The sequence below is a fragment of the Anneissia japonica genome, unplaced genomic scaffold (assembly GCF_011630105.1).
Source record: "Anneissia japonica isolate Jap-2015-1 unplaced genomic scaffold, ASM1163010v1 scaffold573_len2283161_cov171, whole genome shotgun sequence".
NCBI lineage: Eukaryota > Metazoa > Echinodermata > Crinoidea > Comatulida > Comatulidae > Anneissia > Anneissia japonica.
In genome coordinates, this window is record NW_022719802.1 from 1,166,564 (window position 1) to 1,177,200 (window position 10,637).

Here is a 10,637-nt window from a genome sequence, read left to right on the forward strand (position 1 = left end):
TAGGCCTACTTTACGTGAGCCTGTCGGATTTCACATTAATAATAATTCATATAATGTTTATATATCATTATATTGCTGATAGGCCTAAACCTCCCAACGAAAACTTTATAAGCCTTCCCGACCTACATACGTGGTTTAGCGTGTGTTATTACTGCATATTAATTGCTACAAACTTGTTATTGCTCTCTCAAACTTTAATAAAAAAAAAATTACTTTGGTTGATTTTCCCTTTAAGTTATATAAAATTATTTCGAAAATTCAATGCATATACACAAAACAATAAAATTACAAAATAGAAATATACTAACTTAAAATGTCAGACCAGCTGACGCACAATTTAGAATTAAAAAGCAATTTATCATACACAGTTTTAGTTTCACAATCAGATTATCAGACACATTAAATTTTATCACCTTTTTCTCTGATTTCCAATTTTTTAATCAATATAGGCCTAATACTCACTGAAGTGGACATAATGTGCAAAGTGGCTTTTGCGTAGTTAATAAAAGACGAAACATGTAAGAAATCATTAAATTGACATTATTATTCAAAATTTTATTGTGAAGTGATCTATAGTGATCTATATAACTCAATGAAAAAGACGATGAGATGTCAAAACATGAATATTTCAACCCGTCCTCGGGTCTTCTTCAGCATGTGTGACACCCGTGCTGAAGAAGACCCGAGAACGGGTTGAAATATTCATGTTTTGAATAAAATTTGTGTTCTAAGTCTACCAAGTCGTTGACATCTCATCATCTTTTTCATTGAGTTATGTATCTAAAGAACACACGTGGATTACATCTGTCTCTTATAGGCTTTTAAAAATTGTCTTGTAAATACAATAAAATGCCAATTAAAAATAAAATGTCAACATACTTGTTTCCTGTTTCAAGTATAATGTTTTTACTACTAGACAATTACTAATATTCCTTCTTTCATTTACATTTACAACTACACGGTAGACGAATCTCTTTGAACTCGAGCCTAGCACCAAACTGCACGTCCCCACAGCCAGTGTACGCCAAGACTTGTCGATAACAATATTTAACAGAGCATGTTGACTTTCCATTAGCGTCACAGTTACCCCTGCAAAGAAATATGTATAAAAAAATGACAGAAAATAGGTGATAGGTTTAAAACCAACATAATCACCACCAACAACAACCACAACAACAAAAGACTAAAAACAACTTCAACCACAACAATCACAACATCAGCAGGAGTTGTAATAATAGTGTCTTTTTTTTTTTAGTAAAGTTTAAGCAATTTGCACTCAAAAGTTAATTATTCTCAGAGTGCTTCTCATATCGTACTTCTTTTCAGAGTAACACGTATCAAATGTCATTTTGAACAGCAGAACTGCTCATATGAAACGTTTTAGACTCAAATTTTGAGTTTTAAAATGTTTATTATGTTTTTAAATGTTTTTATGCGGAGGTTCGAAATGACCGTTTTTCTGAAAAGTCCTGTGTTATGAAAAAAATGATGTCACTCGTACTAAATGATAAACCACTTACCTGCATTTGACTCTGTCTACCGTCTGATACCACATTGAACCATCAGTAAGAGTACCTTGAAACACCGCAACGGCTTTACCATTCTTGTTCTTTCCCTTAGTTAGTTTGACATTCTTAGTTGTTGGAGAACACGAACGCTGCTGCTGACTTTTTCCCTTTGGTTTTTTTAAACTTTCTGAGGTAGCCCGGCTACCATGCGATATATCGCTCTCTGTGGCGCCTTGTTTCCCAGTTTTTCCCTGCCTTTCAATTGGTCCTTGTTTACCAGAACGACCTTGACCTGAAAATCCTTGTCCTCCATTTGGTCCTTGACCACCAGATGGCCCTTGTCGCCCTGTCGTTCCGCTACTTCCAGATGAACCCTGTCCACCTTGAGGACCTTGACTACCTGACAAACCACGACTTCCCTGTACTCCCTGTCCGCCACGAGGTCCTTGACCGCCTCTTGGTCCTTGACCACCGGATGGTCCCTGGCCTCCTCTGGGTCCTTGGCCACCAGATGGGCCCTGTCCACCATCTGGACCCTGACCCCCTCTTAGCCCTTGGCCACCGGATGTCCCTTGTCTTCCCTTGGATCCTTTGCTACCAGATGGTCCTTGTTTACCCTGAGGTCCCTGGCCTCCTCTTGGTCCTTGACCACCAGATGGCCCTTGACCTCCTCTAGGCCCTTGGCTGCCAGATGGGCCCCGTTTGCCTTGAGTTCCCTTGCCTCCTCTTGGCCCTTGGCCACCGGGTCTTCCCTGTCCTCCCCTGGGTCCTTGGCTTCCAGAAGGTCCCTGGCCACCCTGACGTCCCCGACCTCCTGTTGGTCCTTGACCACCGGGTAACCCCTGGCCTCCCTTAGGCCCTTGACTACCAGATGGGCCCTGTCTGCCCTGAGACCCCTGACCACCTCTTGGTCCTTGACCACCGGGTATCCCTTGTTCTCCTCTTGGTCCTTGGCTACCAGAAGGGCCCTGTCTGCCTTGAGGTCCCTGATTTCCTCTTGGCCCTTGACCACCAGATGTTCCCTCTCTTCCCCTATGTCCTTGGTTTCCAGAAGGACCTTGACCTCTTGAGGCTGTCTCTTATACACACGTGGTTCCTGTCGACCAAGACGACCAAGAAGACCAAGAAGACCAAGAGGACCAAGAATTACCAGAACGAGCCTGACTTTCCATTTGACCCTTTTGCTCCTGCGGTTTCTGATATCTGTATGTTCCTTTTTTACCAGAAAGACCTCGTCTTGGCCATTGTTCACCAGATGGTTCTTGTGTCCACCAGGGAGACCGAGGACTAGTGTTTAGTCTCTGGCCTCCTGTTGGTCTAGGAATCTCTACGTCTTGGTTACCCAATTGGCCATGTTTTCTACTTGGTTCATTTTCGTTTGTTGAACCTCCTTCCTCAATTTCTGGTTCAACAATTGGCCATTTTCCAGTTCTCTCAGGAACCACTTCTGTAGTTTCATTAAGCGAAGCTACGCTAACTGCTACGCCAAACTGCGATCCTTTAATACTTCTGCCAGTCCTTGAGTGAACATTCAATATTTTACCGTACAACGCAGTAATCAATTTAGCTTGGTCGCTAGTTCTGTTACAAATAAAAATCCCAAAATATTGATAATAACTTAAATATATAAGTATACATGAATTAAAATCACTATAATTATAGTGCTCTTTTATCACTGTAAAATTTCAAATACTCGTACGCTGAAAAATACCACTAATGCAATTTATGAAGCCGCTTAGACTAGTTGGTTATTAAAACTTGTGGTAACAACTGAAACAGTGCTCAGCCCTAAATATAGGCTCCATCAATCTGTTTTACTCGTGAACATATAGCAGTTTTTCCTTTGGAAATTTTTAGGCCCCACTTGTTTAGGCCATTCTTTAAACCTCTCATGAAAATTATTTAATGCCTTGACGCGAGGTAGCCATTAGCAGGCTCCATCCACAAAAAAAAAAAAGTTTGGCCTATTTCTTCACAATGGAACAGTCTATCTTCTTCTAACTAATGAAAACATTGTATTTAGGAGGAGTTGTGGAACTGGACCAAACGAATGGAACAAAAGATGGATGGATGGAACTAAATTTTGATGATGAGTGAAGAAATGATGTAAATAACCAATGACACGTTATACGAAATCCACAAATCTAATGACTAGGATCTATTTAAATGTTATAATGAATTTTTTATTAAGTCAAGAGACCGAACGCATTACGCATTCAAGCAAATAGGCCTAATACACCAAAATAGATCCTTGTCATTTGATTTCTGTATTTCGTATCACGTGACATTGGTTATTAACCCTATTTTGTAACACATCATAGAAATTTAGTTCACCGTGCATTTCTACTTCCATCCGTTTTTGTTCATTGCACGGTGCCTAGGAAACGAACACTTTTTACGGAAGGTTAAATCCATAAAATGACGCCTAGGCAGTGGAGTAGCTAGAGGGGCCAAGTGGGAACGTGCCCCGGGCACCAGGTTGGGTGGGGGGTGTGGGGAGGGGCGCTGAAATTGGAGAATGAGAGTAAAAAAAGAAGCACTTTATAGAAAAACACGACGAAATTGATGTATCTCGTCAGGCATGAATATTTTCCAGTTAATAATAAGAATCTGAATGTAGTTGTTTTTATTGGCAAATTTATAGTATTCTTTTCAGGTTATTTCGACCGTTTTCTCTTGTTTGGTTTTTTTTTTTATCCTTTTCTGTAATGACTACATGACTAAAGCTCATCCTGTCATATCTCAGAACCACGATGGGAAAAGCGAGTCTATCGGCTTTGGCACTACTTAGTATTGAGCGTGATGAAGCAGACAATATTGCTAACTTTGATCATGTTAAAGCACACAAAATTCAGTTTGCGAGTTTAAACAGTGTTAAAAATTCAGCTTACAAGACTCTACTATAAGAAAAATTTAAAGAATAAGAATACTAAGCGATAAATACAACAGCCTTACAAATTAGGATAATGGTAAAGTTGTATAAAAAGTTCCGAACATCGTAATGCAGTTTCAGTAGTAAGAAAAACAGGGGTGGCGCCAGACCCCCTTTGGGGATAGCTGCCTCCCAAGTAATTAATGTTTTTCTATTCGCGCAATGGAAAGAATATTTCCATTCGTTGAAAATGGACTGTTCCATTCAAATCGGTTCCGTCTCTTCGAATGGAATAGACTTTCACTTCATGAAAATATTCTTCCCATTGCGCTCACAAACATTCATTATTAGTATAGCATTTACTGGCATCAGCTGCCACTAGATTTCGGGTTTTTTTTTTTTTTTTTTTAATCTTTCGGGTTTTTTTTTTTTTTTTTTTGTAAATTAAACAATCAGAACAGAATACTGATGCTTTTTCCCAGCGATAATCAAGATGTAAAATAACTCGTCTTTAAAATCACATAGACAACAAATACCACATTTAACCGTAATATTTACAGATAAAATAAAAAATATTACCAATATTAACTACTACAGTTAAAATTGATTTTAACATTTAAAAACATTATCTTTTATCGGACAATTAGCCATAACTACAATATCAATATATGTTACTAACGGTAACGAAGCGATATTTATGATTAAGTTTGCTTTTGGTAATCCTCTGCTGTTTTGTCTACATGCTCCATAGGGTAATTATATGGAAACCAACTTTAATCATTTGAATGTGTCACAATGTACTTACATCGGGCAGCCTCGAAATCTTAAGACAACATCCGACGCGGCTCTTTCTGACCGTCGCTCATGTGGGGAACCTGCAGTGACATCATATTGTTCTGCTACGACAAAAACCACCAAAGCAAGTACCTATATGATAATAAAAATAGTTGTATTAGATTTTACCTTCAAAGTATCAGTAAGGATAGTTTCAGCTGAAAATGTTTGAAACGCAAAAATCCACGGACAACAAACAATTCTTTCTACAAATATGGTCCATTAAACTCTTAAGTTATTTTTACGTACCAAGACATGTTTGGCTGATATAGTTATCATGTTGACCAGTCTATCACCAACTAAACGTATGCGATGTCTTAAAATATTCCGGATTATTCTAGGTCTTAAAGCCGATACTTAAACATTTTCTATAGGGTAATCTTAAGTATTTCCTGTGACTTACTGAAGTATAATGTATCCCAAAGGATGTTTACGAATCGATTCCCAGGTGAGTATTGATTGCAAATCCGACATGCCTAAGTAATTACAGTTAGACCTAGATTATTTGACTATACAACATGCTTTGAGCTAATGATAGGTTTATTATAATTATTTTAAAAACCATTGAAATTTGACTATTATTATTATTATTATTATTATTATTATTTTTATTATTATTATTACTATTATTATTAATAATAATAATAATATTATTATTATTATTATTATCAAAATTATTATTGTTATTACCTACAAGGAGGTTATAATTTTGTTCAATTTGTGTTTGTGTGTATGTATGTTTGTTATCAACCGCCTGCCTAAAGTCTTAGGTCTACATACGTCAGATTTTCACGATGATTGCTGATATTGAAAGGGAGGTTCCTTTCTATTTTGGTTACGATCCAGAGTGGGATTTGGACAGTGGCGTAGCTACGGGTAGTGCAGCCAGTGCAAAGCACTGGGGCCCATTCATAGAGAGACCTAAAAATATTATTTTAATATAATTTCCAACTTTTATTTGAAGAATAAAACGGCCAGCGGGCCCTCCCCTCAATAATATTCGGGGTTTTTTTTTATTACTGTTATTTTCAAATACGTGGTATATCAAGGGTGCCCCCTCCCCTTCATTTTTTCAAAATTATAAAAGAATTGGAAAAAAAGGGAAATTATATTAAAATTTAAGCCTGAGGGTTCATTTTACGGCCATCTAGAGATGCTATAGGCCTATTCATAAAATTTTCTTACCTCAGCCCCAACCATGTTAGTACATGGTCTTCACCCTCCTTGGTCCCTCTATTTCGAATTCAACTGAAATTGTTAAATGTACCACCAATTGTCTTGATTAGTTTAGAACAGCTGCTGAGACCGAATATGCCCCTCTTAAAATAGTTACGAATCCGAACAGCATTAGTATTTATTATTAGCAGGGCTTTAAGAGTAGGGGGTAAAAAAGCACTTCTTACGATGAATTTTCTGAGAACTTAACGAAATTCTCCTATCACATCAAAGGGCCTGGCAATTAATATTGCTCTGGGGCCCTTTCGCACCTAGCTTCGCAGCTGGGTTTGGTGGGATCATTTAAATAAACACTCCACAAAGGATATCTCAAAAACTGGTCTACTGATCTGTGTGAAACATTCTGGAAGCTTTAACCAAGTTACAAGGGAGACATTATTAATTTAAATTAGGGGAAATAAATATACAAATATCAACATCTCAAATGATCATTGGATCTAAATGGAATTTTCTCAAATGGTTTGTCATGTTCCAAGGAGGAAATGAATACATTTTGGTAACGTAGGGTGATGATATGAGGACCATTTAAACAGAAACGTCCCAGACCAGATATCTCAAACACTTACCAACTGATCTGAATGACACTTTCTGGGACTGTTACAAGTTACAAGAAATAAATTATTAAATTTTGGCGAGATTAGCCAAGAAAGAACTTGGGTGTCATTTAAAATACTAAAGTCAAATATCTAAATATCTAAAAAAAAACAAAAAACGAACATTGGATCTGACTGAAAGTTTTTAGAATGGTTTGTTATTGTCCATGGAAGATATGAGTACATTGTTGTAACGATCCGGAGTAGGGTGATATGAGAACTATTTAAAGGGAACTTTTCAGACTTAAATATTAAAAAATATATAAACAAATTGATTAATTCATCTGAAAACCTTTCTGGAACGGTTCGTCATGGCCAAGGAAAAACGTATGCAGTCTAGGTGACGCTCCGATGCAGGGTGTGTATGTGGAGACCATAATACGGAACATATATATCTTAAAAACTGATCAATGGATCTGAATAAAACTTTCTAAAATTTTCTTAGGCCAATGAACAATGATTGAAGACTCTCAATAGCTACCAGATCACATATAACTAAAAATGTATTAGTTGATTAGTTGGCCAAGATGTTGGCTTTATAAGCGAGGACCCGGGCTCCGTTGTGGGTAGCGATTTTATTTTCGTTATTTATTTATTTTTTTTTAAAGGCAAAGATACTTGGGTATACACTCTCCGAGTGCTCTAGTTATTATTATTATTTTCAATAACATTGTATAATCAATATTTGACCTATTATTGCTATTACCATGCTTATGATTTATCATTGTTGTATAATTTTGCTATAGTGTAGGCCTATATACCATTACCGGAGTTAATTGGTTTAAGTGTCCTTGAGTTCAACTTCAAAGGATAATGTCACGTCCCCCCAGGTACAGTTAAACTCTAAGCGTCAATATCTTTTATAAGATTATTAAATATTATTTCATAAAACTTTGAACTTCCAACGTGACGTTGGGATTTTGGCAATACCTTATCAACCATCAAATTATCGTTTGGTCATTAGTTTGCTTGTTGTTCATCCAAATTAGTGGTTGCATCATAAATGGGGAAAGTGCCAGGATTTGAAATTAATTGACCACTCGACATTCACTCAACGTGTTTCGAATTAAGACGAACAATATTCATGTATTCGACTTAATATCGTTGATATTCTTAAACAATACAACAATACTTACGGTGCTTCCGATATTACAAGGTCGTACAATATCACCCTGAGGTTATTTAAGTGTATCAATAATATCAAGTTCTCCGGTACTTGTGCATTATTATATCCATCCCACGACATTCACCCATATGTGCTTAGTATAATATCCTTCCATTGAAACAGACCAAAGCGGTAAAATATAGATATAAAACGTTTGTGAAATATGTACATTCCTAAAAAACGTTTCTAATCTAAAAGTATAAAGTCAAATCAAATCAACTTTATTGTCTAAAATATAGAAATTCGTCTCCGTTTTGAACAAAATTGTACATACATAATACCAACAAATACATATTATAATAAAATGACATACTTGACATAAAAAAAATTGATACAATGCTAAGACACTATACCAAGATAATAAATTATTATTAATAATTGAAAGAGGATCTATCTTAGCTTATTTGAGGTAAGGCTGAAACTTTAATTTTGTATCCTGTATTTGGTTGTACTGTTGCATAGTATGGAACAAATAAATCTTTTTAAGCAGTCTGGAAAATTATGGATGGGGACGTTTTTAGAAGGAAGGGATTAAATCCAAAATGTTATTATTCAGAGTTAGTGGATGGTTGTTTTGTGAAATGCCTTGTTTTACCAAAGTAATAGGTACGTCGTAGCATACTTATCCAACCGTCTCGCATCGTGCGGGACGATCCTGAATTTTATAGTAATTTTGGACGAAACACGCATTTCGCAGGAACACATATGCGTGATACTAAATTTGTCACGCATTTAGCACAAATCTACACAAATTATCACAAATTCAGGGGAAAATATATTTAAAATTAGAAGAAATTGGTCTTATTAAAAACAAAAACTATCATGCAGTAACTTGAGTCATAGACAATAAAGTATTTACGTGAATACTTGTTTCATTGATGTTTAGTACTAAAAATTGACCTTTAGTATCCTGTCAGTTTTTGGGGGTGTGAATAAACATTTTGTTCACCCAATTGAAATGCATTTAATATTTCTTCAGTTGTGCTCTTCTGTTTTGTTAAATCAATTCACGATCCCTCGCCAAGTTTTTTCTCTCAACCTTTGAAGATTATTCATAGAGTAGCTTTCAGTTTCGTATTTGTTAAATTCCATTCTAAAAATAAATAAATAACTATATTTTTATTAACTTTCAATTAAACACATATCAACAAATAAATCTTTAGGCCTACTGGTTTACAGTTTAGGATGATTTTTTTTTGCCAATAACTTACGTAGGCGTATATTAATTATATCCTCAAAAAATTGCACATTAATGAGGATTATATATTTTTGTTTCGCTAAAAACATAAGGTATAGTAATTTTTTCATCAAAAAATTCAATAAATAACGAACAAATTTCAACCTTATAAACTGCCCGTACATATAAGAGTTCGGTAAAGGTATAACAAGGGCGCGATGGATTCAAAAGAAGGTTGTCATTGGCAATATTATCTGAGAAGATATTGACGTTGTGGTTGGTTTGACGTTCTACATGCTCGTTCCTGTCAAATATGATTATTTACCACCAAACTCCCTCTCCAAGCATTAGTTTAAAGCCATAGAGAGTATCTGGAATTTCAAAATGCGCAATATCATGCCATCTTTGTTGTATGGATAAATCTCGTTAAATAAGAGAAAAACATGAATCAATGGTGACGACAACACATTCTCCGACCCACACACAATCGCAAAAAAATGCATTCTTCCACCATCTTCATTAGGACGACATAATCCTCGACAACACCCAATGCATCGTAGAATCAATAATCATCTTTAATTTTTTTCTAGTTTATAAGTCAAAAGTCAGTCATGATATTCAATGCCTTTAATATTCAATTTTATTTGATTAATGTCCTTGACATTGGCCATAACAAATAATAGAGGGAATACACAAAACTTGTACAATAATAACAGGATGGTTTTACGTCACAGAAACACGTAGAATTTTGAATCATCCAGCGATTCTAAACAATGTAGTGATTGCTAATAAATCGGGTGTTCTGCAAGCGCTATGTAACAGCATTCTTACAGTCCTAGGTTCTGATATTATGTCCACATAAGTTACCAGTTGTACATGTGCGACGGACACACTTCATTAACATGCTGTATTAGCGATTTAGAACCCTAGCATTTAACATTGAGAAATAAGCTCTGTAAGACAATAAGTACCCATTTTACGCGAACTATTAAAACCGCGTTCTATTCATGATTGAAAATAAAACATTTTAGACTTGCACATGTGGTAGAAGAAAAAGAATATTTTCTCTCTCTTATATCTGTCTCTTATACACATCTAGATGTGTATACATATTATATATATTATATTATATATATTATGTATATATATATTACTATTATTAATAGGATAGTTAGGCCTATATTTTGTATATATATGATATATATATATATATATATATATAATATATACATACTATATGTATGTAGGCCTA

The 10,637-nt window shown here is 35.6% G+C and overlaps 2 protein-coding genes across 2 annotated transcripts; both read right to left on the bottom strand.

Moving 5' to 3' along the window:
• Positions 1-821: 821 nt before the first annotated feature.
• LOC117110996 (collagen alpha-2(I) chain-like) lies at positions 822-2,584 on the bottom strand (the record flags this gene model as incomplete). The annotated part of the gene is made up of 2 exons (XM_033253852.1): positions 822-1,089; positions 1,521-2,584. Coding segments are annotated over 2 exons (1,215 nt in total), but the record flags the coding sequence as incomplete, so codon positions are not given.
• A 3-nt stretch (positions 2,585-2,587) lies between these two features.
• On the bottom strand, positions 2,588-5,532 carry LOC117110997. The gene is made up of 3 exons (XM_033253854.1): positions 5,464-5,532; positions 5,186-5,307; positions 2,588-3,089 (listed from the first exon to the last, which is right to left on the bottom strand). Exons 1-3 carry the CDS (start codon positions 5,491-5,493, stop codon positions 2,588-2,590), a joined length of 654 nt encoding a protein of 217 aa, XP_033109745.1. The 5' UTR covers positions 5,494-5,532.
• Positions 5,533-10,637: the final 5,105 nt, after the last annotated feature.

Bases quoted from the DNA above. Each gene is read 5' to 3' on its own strand.
- LOC117110997 (XM_033253854.1), bottom strand. From the start codon at position 5,493: ATGATAACTATATCAGCCAAACATGTCTTG. The intron at 5,308-5,463 runs GTACGTAAAAAT...ATTATCATATAG, and splicing joins TATCAGCCAAACATGTCTTG to GTACTTGCTTTGGTGGTTTT. The intron at 3,090-5,185 runs GTAAGTACATTG...TATTTGTAACAG, and splicing joins AGATTTCGAGGCTGCCCGAT to AACTAGCGACCAAGCTAAAT.